The 16,333-nt window shown below is 41.5% G+C and overlaps 1 protein-coding gene across 3 annotated transcripts in view; it reads right to left on the bottom strand.

Moving 5' to 3' along the window:
* The window catches only part of LOC105899592 (neuronal PAS domain-containing protein 3), a 259,062-nt gene extending 247,050 nt beyond the window's left edge, over nt 1-12,012 (bottom strand). For 2 of the 3 annotated variants that reach the window (XM_031579734.1, XM_031579735.1), the window contains exon 1: nt 10,699-12,012. In XM_031579734.1, the coding sequence (XP_031435594.1) occupies nt 10,699-10,853 (155 nt within the window). In that variant the 5' untranslated portion in view covers nt 10,854-12,012. The other variant, XM_031579736.1, reaches the window with a different exon arrangement.
* Nucleotides 12,013-16,333: the final 4,321 nt, after the last annotated feature.

Raw genomic sequence — 16,333 nt, 5'->3', positions numbered from 1 at the left:
GGAGATCTATGTCAGTTTTCCTGCTGAATGGGAAGTGTAGATGGGCTGAACAATAAAGCAAGCGCTGGGTCGAGGACATGATATGTGAGAATCTAATTGGTGGAGTCAAAATGACGCTGATAAGGGAGACAAGATTAACGTGCTATTAGGGGCCGGGGAGAAGCAGTGAAATGCCTCCGAATAGATAAAGAGCCAGGGCACTTCAAAACATAAGCAGTCTGACAGGGACAAGGTCAGGGTAAACCAGACAGGTGAAGTACCTCTGCAATAGCCCGGCAGCCAGGGCCAGGCCAAACTAGTCTATGTCTGTCAAATGCTATTCTTAAATCCTACCCTACCCTAACTTGGTCACATACTCCCCCTTTTCTCTCTCTCTGTGCGTGTGTCTGCCTGTGTCCAGATTATGTTTTATTTTTAAAACTTTGTAATTTACCACTATACTCAGTGCCATAGCCACACTGTAACTATATTATTAGGTACAGTACAGTACATAACAACATGCTAACGTGCTATTGAGTAAGCGTACACTGACACTGACCTTAATAGCACTTTGTATTTATGAATTCAGAGCTTAGCATTAAGGTTAGTGTAGCTATATTAATGTAGGGATGTGTATCAATGTGTTATTACACACTGTCAATAATTGTATTACAGTGTACTTACTTGTGCAAATACAGTGTAACAAGGAAACTGTAACATAAACTGTTAAACTCTCCAACTATGTTACCAAAAAAGAAATGGTGTTATATCATGCCCTCAAGTATTTTGCTACGAAAGGCACTGCCAATAAATGTTCAAATGCAAATGCTTTCTAGAAGCGATATGTGGAAACCTAGGTTCTGGTCTGAATTCCACAAAGATAAGCGGGTCAGTGGATTGTTTTCTCTAGCCATTTGATAAGTGCATATCATCCCATATTATGCCACAGGAACACTATTTAGAGGAGTATTCCGGGACTGAATAGGGCCTGACAGACTTTCAGTCTTCCATGAAATTCTGCACCTCAGCATTTCTCAATCGGGTTAATGCTTATAGGGCAATAATGTATTTTTTCCGAATTTGAAAGTCTTTAGGATGTATTTAAATGAGAGATTTAGTTAATGAGTTTGGGCAAACTCTGGAACAGTCTTTTAAGCATTATCATTCTCATTAATTTTCAGAATTACCCACTGTGTTGTGATAGCTGTCATGGACTTCAAACTTCAATTAACTAAATACTACATACATCCATATATATAATCTCTCTCGCCCTCCCCCCAGCTTGCTTCCTCTCCCTCTTTTCTCTCTCTCTGTGCGTGTGTCTGCCTGTGTCCAGATTATGTTTTATTTTTAAAACTTTGTAATTTACCACTTTAGCCTTCATTCTTGAGAGTGCAACGTTAAGCCTGATATAAATATGCAAATGCTTATGACCTGCCAATAAAAAAAGCTTTGTCCCCAAAATGAATGGATGTTTTTTTTTCTCTCACATCAGCAACCCAAGGTAACACAACAAAGGCACAAAGGTGCCTTCTTCCTCATAAGTGAATGAATCAGCACATCAACAACAGAATTCCCCTCTCTCTATCTCGCTCACATCTCTCCGTTTGTTTGTGCTTTTATGCGATCACATCCAATCAAACAGGCCGTAATGCATCACAGAGGACTACCAAGGTCACAGTCCCAGACATCTTCATGGCTATTAATATCAAGCAGCATCAGCACAACTAAAAGGTGGAGCGGAACACTTAGAGTGCATTTGGAATTTGAAGAGTGTTTTCCCCTGACGGGTACACATGTTGCCGTGCCTCTTTCTCTGTCATCCGATGGCACATTGGACCTGTGAGTATTCCATTACTATTTTATCTGTCCAGAGGCTTGTGGAGGGCTAACAATTAGCCGTCCCTTCACAGTGATTGATATAGGCTTTGCTTTCAATTTGTTCCACTACACAGATCATGAAATTCTGAATGTGCCTATCCTTATTGACCTGGACTTTTCAAACACAGAGCTACAATGTGATGAAAAGAATTAAAAGGAGAGAGGGAGTGGCGGACCCATGAAATAAAGAAGAGTCGGTGGAGGAAAAATAAAATAAATAAACAATGTGAAAATGAAAAAAAGATTGACCTGGCACAATCCCTCTGTTGAAACTGTTTCAAGTGTGCTTGCCATAGAAAGTTGTTTTGTGATGCAATTGAAAAAGTTTTCTGAAGATTTCTCTTTTTATCAGCTTCTTTGAGGGGGCTTTTAGGTTTGAAAACCTGCAGACCCCACTCAATGAAGAGCAAGCTGGTCACTGGTTAACAATGGTACATAAAAAGCCAGTAAGGGACATACTTACACCTGTATGTAGAGTAATATAAGCAACATAAGCAACATTTACAATGTCGGTCGAGTGTCCTCCATCTCAAAAGAGTGTTTGTGTAAAGCCACCACTGTGAACTAGTGTGAAACACAGAAAGCTGGTTTTCATATACAGTCGGGGTAGATCTGTCTGAAATATGTGAAGACATATACACCACATAACTACAAACTGATTTATAGATACTACATAAAGAGCTTACGAAAACATCTGGTTTGAGTATGTACTCGTCAGCGTATTTAAGTTTATGGTACCCTCCCATCAGCAACACGGTTTGGTTTGAGTATGTACTCTTTAGCGTGTTAAAGTTTACGGTACCCTTCAATCAGCAACACTGTCAGTTTTGATAAAAGAGTGACTGAACAAAATAAACACTGTAGTGTGGCGAGCAGCTACATCTGTGGCCGAGACACACTGCAAGAAGCCAAAGTGTAGCACAGAATCAACACACACACACCCACACACACACACACACACACACACACAAAACACACAAAACACACATTACACGGAGTGTGGTTCTGTCACGCAGAGAGGCGAGCCAAGTTTGAGGAATCAGCGGGGAATAAATAAAACTCTAAACCAGCTCCTCCATATTGTAAGTTCAATAGCCCTGCAGAGAGATAAATCCAGCCCTGATTTCTGGGGCCCAGAAACAACCGATGGAACTCTCAAATAGGGGCGCGGCGGCGCGGCGGCGTGCCCTTCCCCTACATCTACATACCCCGGGTCCCTTGGGTGCTTCTGACAGTGATTTACAGCCCAGGCTCTCCAATCAATCTTCAGCAGGAGATTGAGCGACAAGATCCTCTTTTAATACCCAGAATCCAAACAATCTTTCAAGCCAATATCAGTCAGCAGCAGCTAATACAAGCTGCTTTTTGCCGCAATGTTTGGCCCTGCGTCTCCAAGATCCTCAGAACTTGCAACGAATTCCCAGAACTGGTAGCGATACAATTTCTAATTTTCTTGTTTCTTTTCTCTATTTACCGAATGGGGAAATAGTTGTATAGATAGATTGCATAAAGTCACAGGAAATCACCAAACTACATGGTTAACTATGACAGCATTTAGATTCTGTTGACCTAAAGTAGCATTGTTCCTGTATACTGTATGTATTGCAGTTATACTGTAATTACATTAGTCCCTCAAGCAAACCAAGACAACATCAAACATTAAAAGACAGAATCTATTCTTTCCATTAGAGAATGAACACCTTGTTATCTAAATGCAATCAATATAAATGTTTTCTATAGAGAAGAGAGTCTTTTCTTCTGCCCAAAGCCTACTGGTCATAACAGCGAGCTGTGTAGATACATCAGTAAGCACACACTAAATAAGCTTGGCTCAGGCCCTCCAATGCTGAGCCATTGGCAGCTTACACAGCTGGAGTAAACACCAGCGCCTAGATCTCGGCTTCAAAGGGCCATGTCCTTTAACAAGCACAGGAAAAAGGGATAGCACAATGGTACGCCCCCCCCCCCCCCCCCCCCCCGAATAAAAAATATATATAAAAAGGGGGGGTTGCTTCTTTTGATTTTGGCGTGCTTGAGGAATGCTTTGCTCTCTGACAAGTGGCTCCGATGCTCTCGGGAGTCCGCCAGAGTGGCGGTGAGTTATGGCAGTGACAGGTGCAAGGGGAGTTGTGCATAATGCCCCAGCCAAGTCCATTTATTCTTCACTAAGGTGAGCAACCTGTGTCATGGGGGGGGGAGAGAATGCGAGGGCAGTGGCGGATTGGGGTAGGGGGGGGGGTGTAAGTGCAGCATATTTATTTTGCCTCCTGTTTGGGCCTAGAGTGAATAATCAATTGTAATTTCACTGTGTCAGGCTGTGATCAGCGACTGGGTCATCACAGGTGTAGGCAGTCAGATTTGGCAGGGGGGGGGCGGGGGGTGGTGGTGGTGGTGGTGGTGGTGGGGGAGGGGGTTGAGGGTTGAGGTTGATCGGGAGGTGGAAATGAAAGGGGCGCAATGTCACCCACCCCCATTTCTGGATCAAAATCAGAGGCAGCCAAAATAAAGCGTGCACACACACACACAAACACACACACACACAGGGCCACATGCAAGCAAGGGACCTTTGCTGTTAGCCAGGCAGCTCTGCCATTGGAGGAAGCACTTGGATGAAAGCATGGAGGCCCAGTGGCAGGCAGGCAGGGAAAGGGCTGTGGGCTGAGGGCACTCCTTGCTGCTAGCCTTCGCCCGAGAGCGGCGCACCTCGTCCAGGAAGCAGATGGAAGTCTGCGGGGCAGAACATCTGTGAAGCTAAATGAAGGTCCCCACATACACTGTGAATGCTAAAGAGATAAGAGGCCTGCTTTTGTGCACGTCGGCTAAGAGCCACAGCAAACATGCCAGTGTCAGACAAGTGACAGGAACATGCTACAAAAGCTGCAGTGTTGCTGTCCGAGGTCATTCAAAGAAATAAAGAAAGAGAGAGAGAGAGAGAAAGAGAAGGAGACCATATCAAATGACTGGCTACATAAGAGCATCTCGTTTTTTTAACTATCCCCACTGTTACTGAATTGTGCTCAAGGACAGGCTCCACAAAAGGTGCGCCGTCAGCACCCCACATACAGACCAATATGTAATAGCTTCAAAAGTGACACGGAAAAGCTGCATCCTTGTACACAATCCACGGTATAAATTAAGCATCCTTTGTCCCTTGCAGCCAGTTCACGAGGAATTGCCATCTAACTCACTCGGAGGGGGTGAGGGAGGAATATGGACCGCTTACAGAAATCATGATGACCAATCTGGTATGTTGGCCGAAGGTCCACCACCACCAAAAAGAGCAACATTTCAGAAACAGCTCTCATGTTGGCCACATACAATTACCATCCTAGTTTTAACACCAGTAACACACAAATGTGTCTCAGAGTGTGTGTGTGTGTGTTTGCCTTGTCCTTACTAGTAGTTCATATCAAGACATAAAGCAGGTATAATGTGACTCATTTAATTAAAAAGAGCAACAAATCACTCAATAATAAAATGTAAAAAAAAGGAAATGTTGTGTTGCTGATCATGGGTCTGAAACCCAGACGGCAGCAGTCCCCACGGTAGCAGCGGCGGCAACGGCAACGGCAACAGCAGGAGGATGAACCTTGCTTTAATGCAGCACGGCCGACAGCGGCACCATTACCTTTTGGCGGGATGCATCTTCTTTATGTCTCGCTCGCTACACACTGACCTTCACGGCGACACGGGCGGGTGTGTGGCAGCGAACAGAGAACAGCCGTAATCACCGCACCACATGCGCCGCCGCAACCGCAGACGAGGTGGGGGGAACGGGTGTTTAAAAAAAAAAAAAACATGAGAGAAAGGTAGAGACACGGAGAGAAGGAGAAAAAAAAAACACTAGAAATCCTCTGTAATTGGGAGAATCCCCAAATCGAACTGGCTTATGCTTTTATACTTCTGGCATGAATCCTATCAGGCGCTTTTGCATTTCTGCTACACCTGTGCTCATGGTGGGTAGACTACTACACATCCAGCCTTGTTGACGATCAGCCGTGCGGGTGACAGCACGACAGCACAACAATTTTTCCCTCTCAAATAAACAATACCTTTAGGCTGTGATAAATAGCATCATGTGTATTTTCAGAGTATGCAGTATGAGCATCCATTCTGTTCACATTTGAGTGCACTGTTTTCCCTACGGAGATGGTATGCGATGTTGTGTTTCCTTTCCTAGAGTCACATTCACTCTCATTTATATCTATATGATCATCTGCAACAAGAGGAAGCACAGCACAGTAGGTGTAAGATAATACATCTATTTAAACAGATTTATGCACAGATCTATACTTGTTGCTACATTGCATTCGCCTGACAAAATAAGACACTATAGAAGCTTGAGGTGCTAAAAAAGGAAGACACTAGCTTTTCCCAGTAGCTGCCCTGATGCACAAGAAAACTGCTGAAGGAAGTGTATTTTAGCACTACCACACAAGTCAGCGACCCAGGGCTTTCTACACTGACATTACTCCCCTTAGGTTCCTGTCCAGTCTCCGAGTCCTCCTTAATTCGCTCCTATAAATCCTCTGAACTAGCAGAATAGGAAATGGGACAATTTAGCACTTTTGTTTGCCCAGGGGTGAGGAGTTGGGGTGGGGGGGGGTGGGGATGGGGAAACGGCTTCTAAAACACAAAGCTAACTTTGTGGTTAGTGTTGTGTATAAACTCCAGCCAGCTCCATTCCTCTTTCAGTGATTCCTCCTCCTTCTCCTCCTTCTTCTCCTCCTCCTCCTCCTCCTCACCCCTTGAAACTGCCTGCATCTACAGAAGCTACTCCCCCCCCCCCCCTCCGAACTTTGGGACAGCGAGCAGCGGCAGTGGCAAACACTGCCTGGGCTATTTACGGGGCATTAAATCTAAAAAAAATACTCCTGCACCTTCAATCAGAAGCTCCAAGCTGAGGTGTTATTTGGTGCGGCTCTCGAGTGAAGGCGAACAGCGAATCAGAGGGCTTGATTTGGCTCTTGCGGATGCCAATAGGAAACAGGTGATAAAGAAGGCAGTCATGCAAAGGGCTGTGAAGTTTTTTTTTTCTCCACTCTCAAAAAAATTAATTCCATCTTGAAGATGCCTATCACACAGATATGCCCAGAATGGCACACAAATATGCCCCTGCTTCAGAGACTACTAGACACGACTTAGCATAAGCATTCTCTACTAGTAGTGCTCCTGTTGGCTGCAAATGTGCACTGGATGAAATACTCAGCTAGAAGGCCTGCATTGGTGACTGAGTAATTGGCTGATAGATGCTACGCTTTAATAATGTATGCAGTTACTGTATACAGTCACACTCAGTCTTCGTGATCATTTGTTACAGTTATTACATTACATCTTGGTGTATTCACACATGGAAATCACTGGTCACCAAAAAAGTCTAAATACTGAGATCAGAGCATTCCCAAATAGGTCAAATGCATGTTGACATATTCCTGTTTTTAAAATTGATTTTGTCGTGCAGTTTACCAGTACTGCTTCAGTCACATACCATAAGAGAAACATGAACCAAGATCTATTCATGTGACAGCAACAATCTATTCATTGGCAGCAACACTGTGCATAGCGTTGACTGCCAAAAAGAAACCGTTGATATTGCTGGTATCTTTTTATGAAACATATTTAAAAATATATATATATGATTGTGATTTAAAGAGTGATAGTCAGTATACACGAGCCAGATGCGACCATCGTGTAGTTTCTCTTGTAAATTAGACTACTGTTGATTTGATGTGGGGGAAAATATAGGCTACATTGACGATTCAACATACACACACCACAACTATGCTAATAAGCACCGTCCGCGTATGAATTTATCAGAGTTGTGCATTGTATACGGCACTTTGGACAATGTAAGGCAATGTAATTGCATATTATTTCTTCGGAATGCTTTCAAAACATCCCTCTATATGACGACAGTATGGATATAGACAACCATAGAGCTAACAGCACTGAACTGTCACTTCGTGCAGATAATCCTATCATTACCTTGCGGAAGGTTTCTGATCCGATAAGACACCGGAGTAATCCATGTGCTACATTTAAAGTTCCTCAACAGCTGGTTGCTGGTTTATGCTAATTTCTCACAAGCTTCCAAGGTCTCGGTGCAAAGCAGCAAGCGGACCAGTACAGAAGAGTCCGGCCTAGCAATGCAAGGAAGCTGCTCTGAAACATTCGGCAGCAATGTCTACATTATATTCTTGGATTTCACCGGTCCGCAATACCCACGCAGCGGAACGTAAACAATGCGAAAGTGGCCGCATTACTACACATCATTCTGAACAGGGCACTATAGCCAATACACACGGCGTGCCCTCTGCACTGGAAAACATACGCCTTCGCGGTGTATACCTGTTACCCGAACGTCAAGGACCCAATTCTTCATCGCACTGCTGAAGAAAGGACACCACTGAAACTTCTGACATCTCCAGTCAAAAATGCAAAACATATCATGTGTGTCGACAGCGCTGTCTAATATAAACAGCAAACCATGCGTTTACCGTTCTCTTCTTGAAGGGTCTTGCTGAATGCTCGGCTTGGTGGGCGCCATCTTCCTGCAATTATTTGATTTCTTACTTTTTTCTTCAGATTTATTTTGACATAGAGCCGAGCCCACCGACAGCACAGCGTTATGTGCACTATGAGTATTTCAACAAAGCCATTGCGTTTCTCTGCACCAGTCGTGTCCCTGTCTTCGTGTATTGACGTTCAGTGCGTGAAGAAAGGAGCGAAAAAAGCCGAGACCGAGCTCCAAAGGCATGCCAAGAAAGTGAGTGGAAACCGGGGGACGCTTCACGAATCCAGCGGCTGTCCTTACACTTGGGTTTGCGGGAGAGACAGCGCGACAAATCATAGTATAAACGGGGCCACCATTTCATTACATCTCCCCGCAGCACGTCCTTAGCTCCGATGCTTCGTAAAGCCTTATTCGGAGACTGTTTGTCTGCATTTTTCCGCTTTTCCTGGCTCGCTGTATGTGAACTGGGGGAATCATCTCCTCTCCTGCCGGCGCAACAACGCCACTCAGTTGTAGTTGGAAACAGTTTTCCTTTTCTCGAAGTACAGGTTGCAGTACAGTAAAAATCTACTAAAATGGGTTAAATTTAGACATTTGCGAAATTATTCCTCTGGTATGTCCATCTTAATTTTTTGTCTCAAAGCCATTCTTCTTAAAGGGTGTGAAGTGTGTGAATGTGGAGAAAGTAGCGTAAATTTTGCACGATGGAAATCGCTTTATGTATGTAAGCACAGACACTGTTTTGGGAATCATAACATATTATCAAATGTATGATTAAACATAATGATAGCGATGTTTGCTATTGTGGTGTACATGATAAAAAGGCTGTACATATTGTATGCAAGTTATAAGTATAAGTAAAAATGATGAAAAACGCCAAGAAATTGTCTTGTCTTTATTGACATAGCATGTTGTCATTCAGTGATTGATATTAGTGGCCTTGATACAGTGGCCAAAAAAGTAACTGCCCCACGTAACCTGATTCTATTTCATAGAAATTGAAGAGAGTAAAAATCCCTCCTGAAATTGTTGGTAAATGTTCGAAAGTCGTGAGTTGACAGCAATGCTCCTATTACCATATCTTACTTTCATGGATATGTGCTGATTGACCAAGGATGATTTGACATAACCTTTGACCCATCAAGGTCAAACTGGTGAAGTATTTTGGTTTGACGTGCGAAACAAAAATCTGTCATTTACTACAACAACGGCGATACAAGTTAAGAAGGTAAAGAATGAACCTTTAAGATAGACCACCACACAAACACATCCTGTTTATTGGGTGTAATGGTTTTGCATCTTGGGTTTAACCGAGGTGCCTAATCTCCACTGGCAGGTTTAATAGATGATTTAGGAATATATAAACTGCAGGCTACCTAAATAACAAAATAAAAACTGGTCTATTACATTTAAATAGTGTGGTATGTGTATATGACATTATTATTTAATCCAGCTATACCATGAGAATTTGCACAAACACAATGACGTGTTGCATTGCAAGGAATGCGGTGAGACATTCCATAACCCATATTTATAACGTGGTTGAAACATGGTTTTAACGGCATTAAAGCTTCATGGACATTTGTATGTCTAAATGAAAATTGAACTTGAGAGGAAACTGACAGGTTTATATAAACACCATAAAAGTTCACTTTTTGGTTTTGAGATGAAGATCCCAATTTAGTTGTCTTCAGGTTTGTTAGTATATCATGCCCATACTTGGTAATCTAAATAACTGCATTTGTTTGAAAGAACACCAACTTGCTCTGTTGGCAAACCTTGTGTGAATTTGTTGTGTATTAATTTGGTCTTCTTTCATCTTCTTATATTGAATGGCTAAAGTGAGCAACTCAAACAACTTCCTTTGTGTGACACCGTGAACTGTTAGTATTTTGATATTGAATGTCTTCAAAATGATTTGTTACCTTACTAACGTGTCAAATTTCAGAACAATTACAAGTATTAAGTATTGCAGATATATCTTTGTTTAAGTTGATTGAAGCCATATCTTCATGGTCATTCGTGGCTAGTATTTTTACACGTTTGGTAAAATAGGACTGCACATAACTTGGTAAATACATTTATTTCAGACTACTTTATGAAATAATGATACAGTTGTCAGCCCACTCGAGAAACATGACAGACTGCAAAAGGACATGTATCTTACGGTAATATCCTAATATAGCGTTCCTTAACTTATTGGTTAAATGTGTAAATCTAAGCTCTGTGTGGCGCTAGCTTGGGACATTGATGCTGGTGAATCAGACTACTCTCCCCCTGTTTAGCAAAGCTACTTAGAGAATACTTCATCTTAGTTTACATACCTTTGCTGGTAGGAAGTTATCCCCTGGATGTTTTGTGGGTTTCCGTTGGTGGTGCCGGGGACTCTGCCCACGGCGGAACCAGCTGGCATTCCCCCGGCTCCTCCACCTGCTGCAGCCGTCACCTGAACGCTGAAATCCGGGAATATCCTGATCATCCCCGCTCAAAGGAATACAACACGAACAGAGTCTATGTGGATATTTGTGAAAACAGCCTTCCCTCCAGCCGAACAAGTCACAGCTCAATCCCATTAGTGATGGTTACAAGCTCATCGGCCATTATACGTCTTGATTTCTGTATCAGCGAAGAGACAACTGCAGGATTCAAGGGGCTTGGAATGACATAGATGCCGGTGGTGTTAAGCTTAGCCAAATGCGACGTCCTATGAACACGTTTACTGTGTGTTCAGAAAAGTTGCCGTTAAACTGAAATGATTCTTGCCCAACCTTACATACTGTAACGCGTAGCGCACAAACGAAAATGCACTGGTTTTCAAGTGCCAAAATAAATGGTTACAAAGATCCAGGTCGCATCAACGTAGCCTATATTATTCATACATGTCTAGTGTAGCCTATGCAACGAAACGTAACCCAGAACAGCATTACTTACACCGAATTGTATGCCTAGTTACTAGTTTGCACAACAACAACGGTCTCTGTGTGAAGTCGTTTGCAGGCCTGAAGTTTTCACGAATTCAAAGTAATGATAACATTATTATTTTAGTGATAACAATGCTACGTTTATTTACGTCTACGTGGTGCTGAACTTAATAACTTGTAATATTTTGTTTCATGTGGATCTTCCAAAGAATCCACACGAATCAGGAATGGACATGTGCCTGGCGTTTGCACCCGCCTTGTAGAGCATCCTCATAAGACGCCCAGTAACTTTGAAAACTTTATCCTTGTGTCGCGAACACTAACCATAACTACCGTCCGTTGATGTCCGTCTGCGAAAAACAATATATCTTAGAGGAAAACGACACACAATCAAATTTCATCTACTTGAGAGGTCTGAACCACGCGATCGATTAAAGTCCCAATAAATTACGCATTCGATCTCCCTGTCACAATTCTGTGCTAATGTTTTCGTGATCTGAGAGCAACTGTCAACAAGGGTTTCTTCTTGGCAGATGCTGCAAATGATGACGATGTGTTGTGTGTTAAGGTGTCTCCGAAGCTGCTTGTCTGAAAACGCTAAGCTCTAACATGCAGCGGTGCATTTGTAAATAGGCTTGTTTTCTGAGAGGAATGTCCCACGGAAACGGTGCCGTTATGAGCTCTGCTACGTAGCTCTAGTATCCCTAGCGCGTGTGAGCGGACGAACATGCTCTCAGCTGCTGCTGATTAACTGCACCGCGCGAGAAGCTCGAGAGCGCGCGATGTTGTCTACCGACCAATCACAGGGGTGCTGCGGGAGCGCGCTTGTGGTGCAGCAGCATTAACCCCTTACACACCGGAAACATTGACCATGATATGAGTAAGCGTCCTTTCAGGTATTTGATATAGGCTTGGCTATTTAAATCCAGCTTTAAACATGTACAACGTGCTGAATGATGAGTTGTATTATTTGGCTGGTTCGAGAACGAAAGAGGAGCAGTCTATCTATAACAGACATGTCCAACGCTTTGAGTAATTATTAAAGCAAAATGACAGCTCATAAAATATCTTTGAAATATTTATGATATATTCACAGATCGCGCACCATAAAGAATTCATTGGTTGTCCACTAACTGATTTGTTTCTGGTTCATGATATATCATTTTGACACAAAAATTCTAAGCTCAAATAGGCTTTAGACAAGGCCACAAAGCAATTCAGGAATCCACCAACCAACTATTACAGCTTCTTTCAAAAGACTATGGTTATATCCCAATGAATGTTTGTATTGCTAAGTTACTAAATATTTCTGTTCAAATAGCCTATGTGGTTGACCTAGACTCACAGTGAATTAAAGTGTTTCAAATGCTGCCTCATTGCATAAACCCTCTCGATCTCAACCACTTTAGACCTATTTCCATTATTAGCTGTATTGCAAAAGTCTTTGAAAAGCTCATTTTTAATCAACTCTCTCAATATGTTAATGGTTTTTCCATCTTACCTCCATACTAATCAGGCCTGATTTCTCGACAACTTCTGCTCTTTTAAAATGTGCAGATGCTGTTTCCTCTTCATTGGACAACAATATGCCTACAAGAGCAATGTTTATAAATCTTACTGAGGTTTTTGACATGGTTGATTACTACCTCTTTGAAGATAAACTTGGTGCCATTGGTCTTTATAAACATTATTCACTATGGTTTAATTCATATCTCCACTACTGATGTAAGTGTGTCCCTTTTCTGGACAGTCAGTCAGATGTTATGATAATGGCAAAAGGTGTACCACAAGGTCCATCTTTAGGGCCGTTGCTGTTCTCTGTTTTTATTAATGACCTTTCACAAATATGCTCTGATTATCATATTCAGTTCTATGCTGATGATACTGTGATCTACTCTTCCTTGGCAGGCAGATTTTGATGTTGTTAAAAAATAGTTCTCTTCTAACAAAGTTATATTGAATAAGAAGAAGTCTTAGCATGTTCTGACTAGATCTGACCTTTATTTTTTAGATGGGACACCACTCAAGAAAGTAGAGGAATTTAAATACTTGGGTCTCTGGCTTGACTCCCAACTTTCTTTTAAGCCCCATATTATTTCAGTCATAAAGAAAATAAATTGCAGCTTGAGAACATTCTATCGTCTATTTATTGTTTTGACGTACAGGTCAGGAAAATAATTATTTCACAGTTGATATTACCAATACTAGATTATGGCGATATTGTCAGAACACATCAGAGACAAATCTTCGCCCTCTCAATGTAGTTTATAATATTCTCTCTAGATTTGTTTTGAGGTGCCCTTTTAGAACCCATTGTAGTATTGTAGAGTCCCAAAATTGGTTAACAGCTAAATCTAGAAGACAGTTTCACTGGCTGCAATTTAGTTTCAAATGTATTTTCTTTAACCATCTTTTTCACTTAAAACAACCCTTAATTGCATATATGTCATTGTCTAGTCTAAGGCATACCGAGTATCCTTTTTTCTTTGTTCCTAGAATGTCAAAAGAAATTGGGCGACGTGCCTTTAAATTTAAAGCTCCATCAGACTGGAATAACCTGCCCGGATCACTTAGATCTATTACATCTTAACATCACATGAAGTCATCTCTTTTTACTTATCTTCAAGCAACCTGCTCTCGCTTCTAATTACACTCGAGACATGGAAATAATTTATTTCTAAAGTGTAGATACATGTTAATGTATGCATGGGTATGTATATATTTACTGTATGTATTTTGGCATCATAGGGGAATTAGTGGGTGTGGGAGTGGCTAGGCCTGGGGAAGTTTATGCCTGTGTATGTGTGAGTGTATTCATGTTTATTTGTCCTATGTATTGTATTCTCTGTACATTTATGTTAAGGACCCCCTTGAATTAATCTCAAGGGGGTTGTCCTACTAATAGATATCACAAATGGAGGTACCCTGTGAAGCCTCATTTCAGCACAACGGTCAGCTCCACTGGCACGTTATGGGAGCTGACCAAGGTGCTGAAATAAAGTAGGCTTTACTGTCTCAAAATGGCTAGCTTACAAATTGGGTAGCTTCCATCCTCTTAGAGATCAGTGACTGATATCAGAGTGAACAGCTGGTCATATTGCAGGATCAAAAGTAGTGATTCATTTTCTCTATATTGATAAGGTTAGTCTTTTAAATGACAGCTGGCCAAAAGTCAAAATACAACTTCATGATGAATCCAATACATTAAATTGACACAGTTACTTACTAAACTGACACAGTTACTTACTAAACTGACAGTTAATTAATTTTGGTTGCAAAAATGCTTCTGGACTCACAGTGATAGAAGTCTGAAAGCTTAATAAAATAATCTTTTTGTCCAATATTACTATTATTCTTTGTTCAGGCCTTTTGTTGTTTAGGTGTACATACAATTTGTTTTGATGGACTGAGGGTCCAATCAATGATGGCCTGACCATTTGATCATTATTCCTAAAAATGTGTGGGTATACATATCTGTTACCTGTTTGTTATTAACTGAAAAGGTACTATTACCACCACGTGAGTTAAACTCAATAGATTGCATAACATACAACCTGAGAGATTATGCAGGTTCTGTTATAGCCTTCCTTTCCTCATAGATAAATACCATTGACAGTTGTAGCCAAAGTGTTATATATGATCTGACCATGATCATCAACATTGGTCTTTTAGCTAAAATGCCCCACAGAAGTCACCCATATGTCCTTTGAGTGGGCAGTTCAGTTAAATATTGTATTGTGTTTATACATGGATATTGATAACAGTCACAGCAGCCATTATTCTCCTGTAGGTAGCATCCTGTTCCTCAATAAAGGGGCTTTCTGTTTATGAATAGCAGCCTTATCTGTATTGCAACACATTGTTTTATATGATATTTTCAGTGTTTCAGATATGCTCAGAGATGCTTCAATACTAGCGTTCCATTCCTGCTCTTTTATCATACACATCTGACAACTGCAAGGCACACACTTGGCTAAATGAAATGTCTACACACGTTAACTGATGCGCTCTCTGGCTTTATTTCCCCAGCTATCTCTCTGTCTCTCTCTTTCTCCCCCCCCCCCCCCCAACCACTCTCTCTCTCTCTCTCTGTCACTGATTTGCAGTAACCTGAAAGAGTGACATAATCTCCTCGCTGCAACATTGACTTAACATTGATTTCAGGCACAACCATGAAGTGTTTCAGTTTTCAGTTTAACTTAGCCTGCAGAAGGATACCTTTGTCTGCCTCTTGTTCCTTCAGCCTCCAGCTTGATTGCTTATCTTGTATCAAACTGGAGAAGACTTGATTGCACACTGAAACAGGCATTTAGCAAACCCACAGTTGACATGCCACCAGGATGTCCTACCTGTATGTGACAGTATATCTGGCCCTGAAAATCCATTAAACCCTTTTACTGCAGTTCCTGTAAAAGCTCTTTATGATATCCACATTCTTTCTTTTCTTCACGGTGACCTAGGATCCATTCCCCAGCCAAGGTTTATTGTGCCCCGTATACCACATAAACACACTTAGCAATGGCTCCTGTCAGATACTGGGGATGTGTCTGAATAAAACTATACTTTTATTAAAATTATCTTTAATAAAAAAATACAGGAACCCAGTGAAGCATTGTGCTTAGTCCTGGCAATTAAACACCAGCTTCCTGACACACAACTGTATAATCATTTTTTGTTGTTGGTGTTGTTGTTGTGTTTTAAATTACAACTCAATGACTCTGGAGTTCTTGAACTGTCATGGCTGTGGATGTGATTGAGTGTTTATCCATTAAAATATTCTGAGAATGTAAATGCATGCGTGTATTCACTCTCACACTCATGAATCTTCTACCTCTCTTGTCTTTTGATAAACCTAAGGTTGATATTGGTATATTATTTGAGCCGGGTATTATACAAAGCCTCAGTGTACAGACACATCATCGTTGATGACCTCCAAAAAATAACAAAGTGTTCTCCTGAAGAAAATGTTTGATATTGTTTGCTGTGAGTAAACATTATCATGATCAATGACTGAACGTACAAGACAACTTACAATGAG

Source organism: Clupea harengus, chromosome 14, assembly GCF_900700415.2.
Source record: "Clupea harengus chromosome 14, Ch_v2.0.2, whole genome shotgun sequence".
NCBI lineage: Eukaryota > Metazoa > Chordata > Actinopteri > Clupeiformes > Clupeidae > Clupea > Clupea harengus.
The sequence above is the reverse complement of the archived record's forward strand: the minus strand, read 5'-3'. Positions and strand labels throughout refer to the sequence as shown.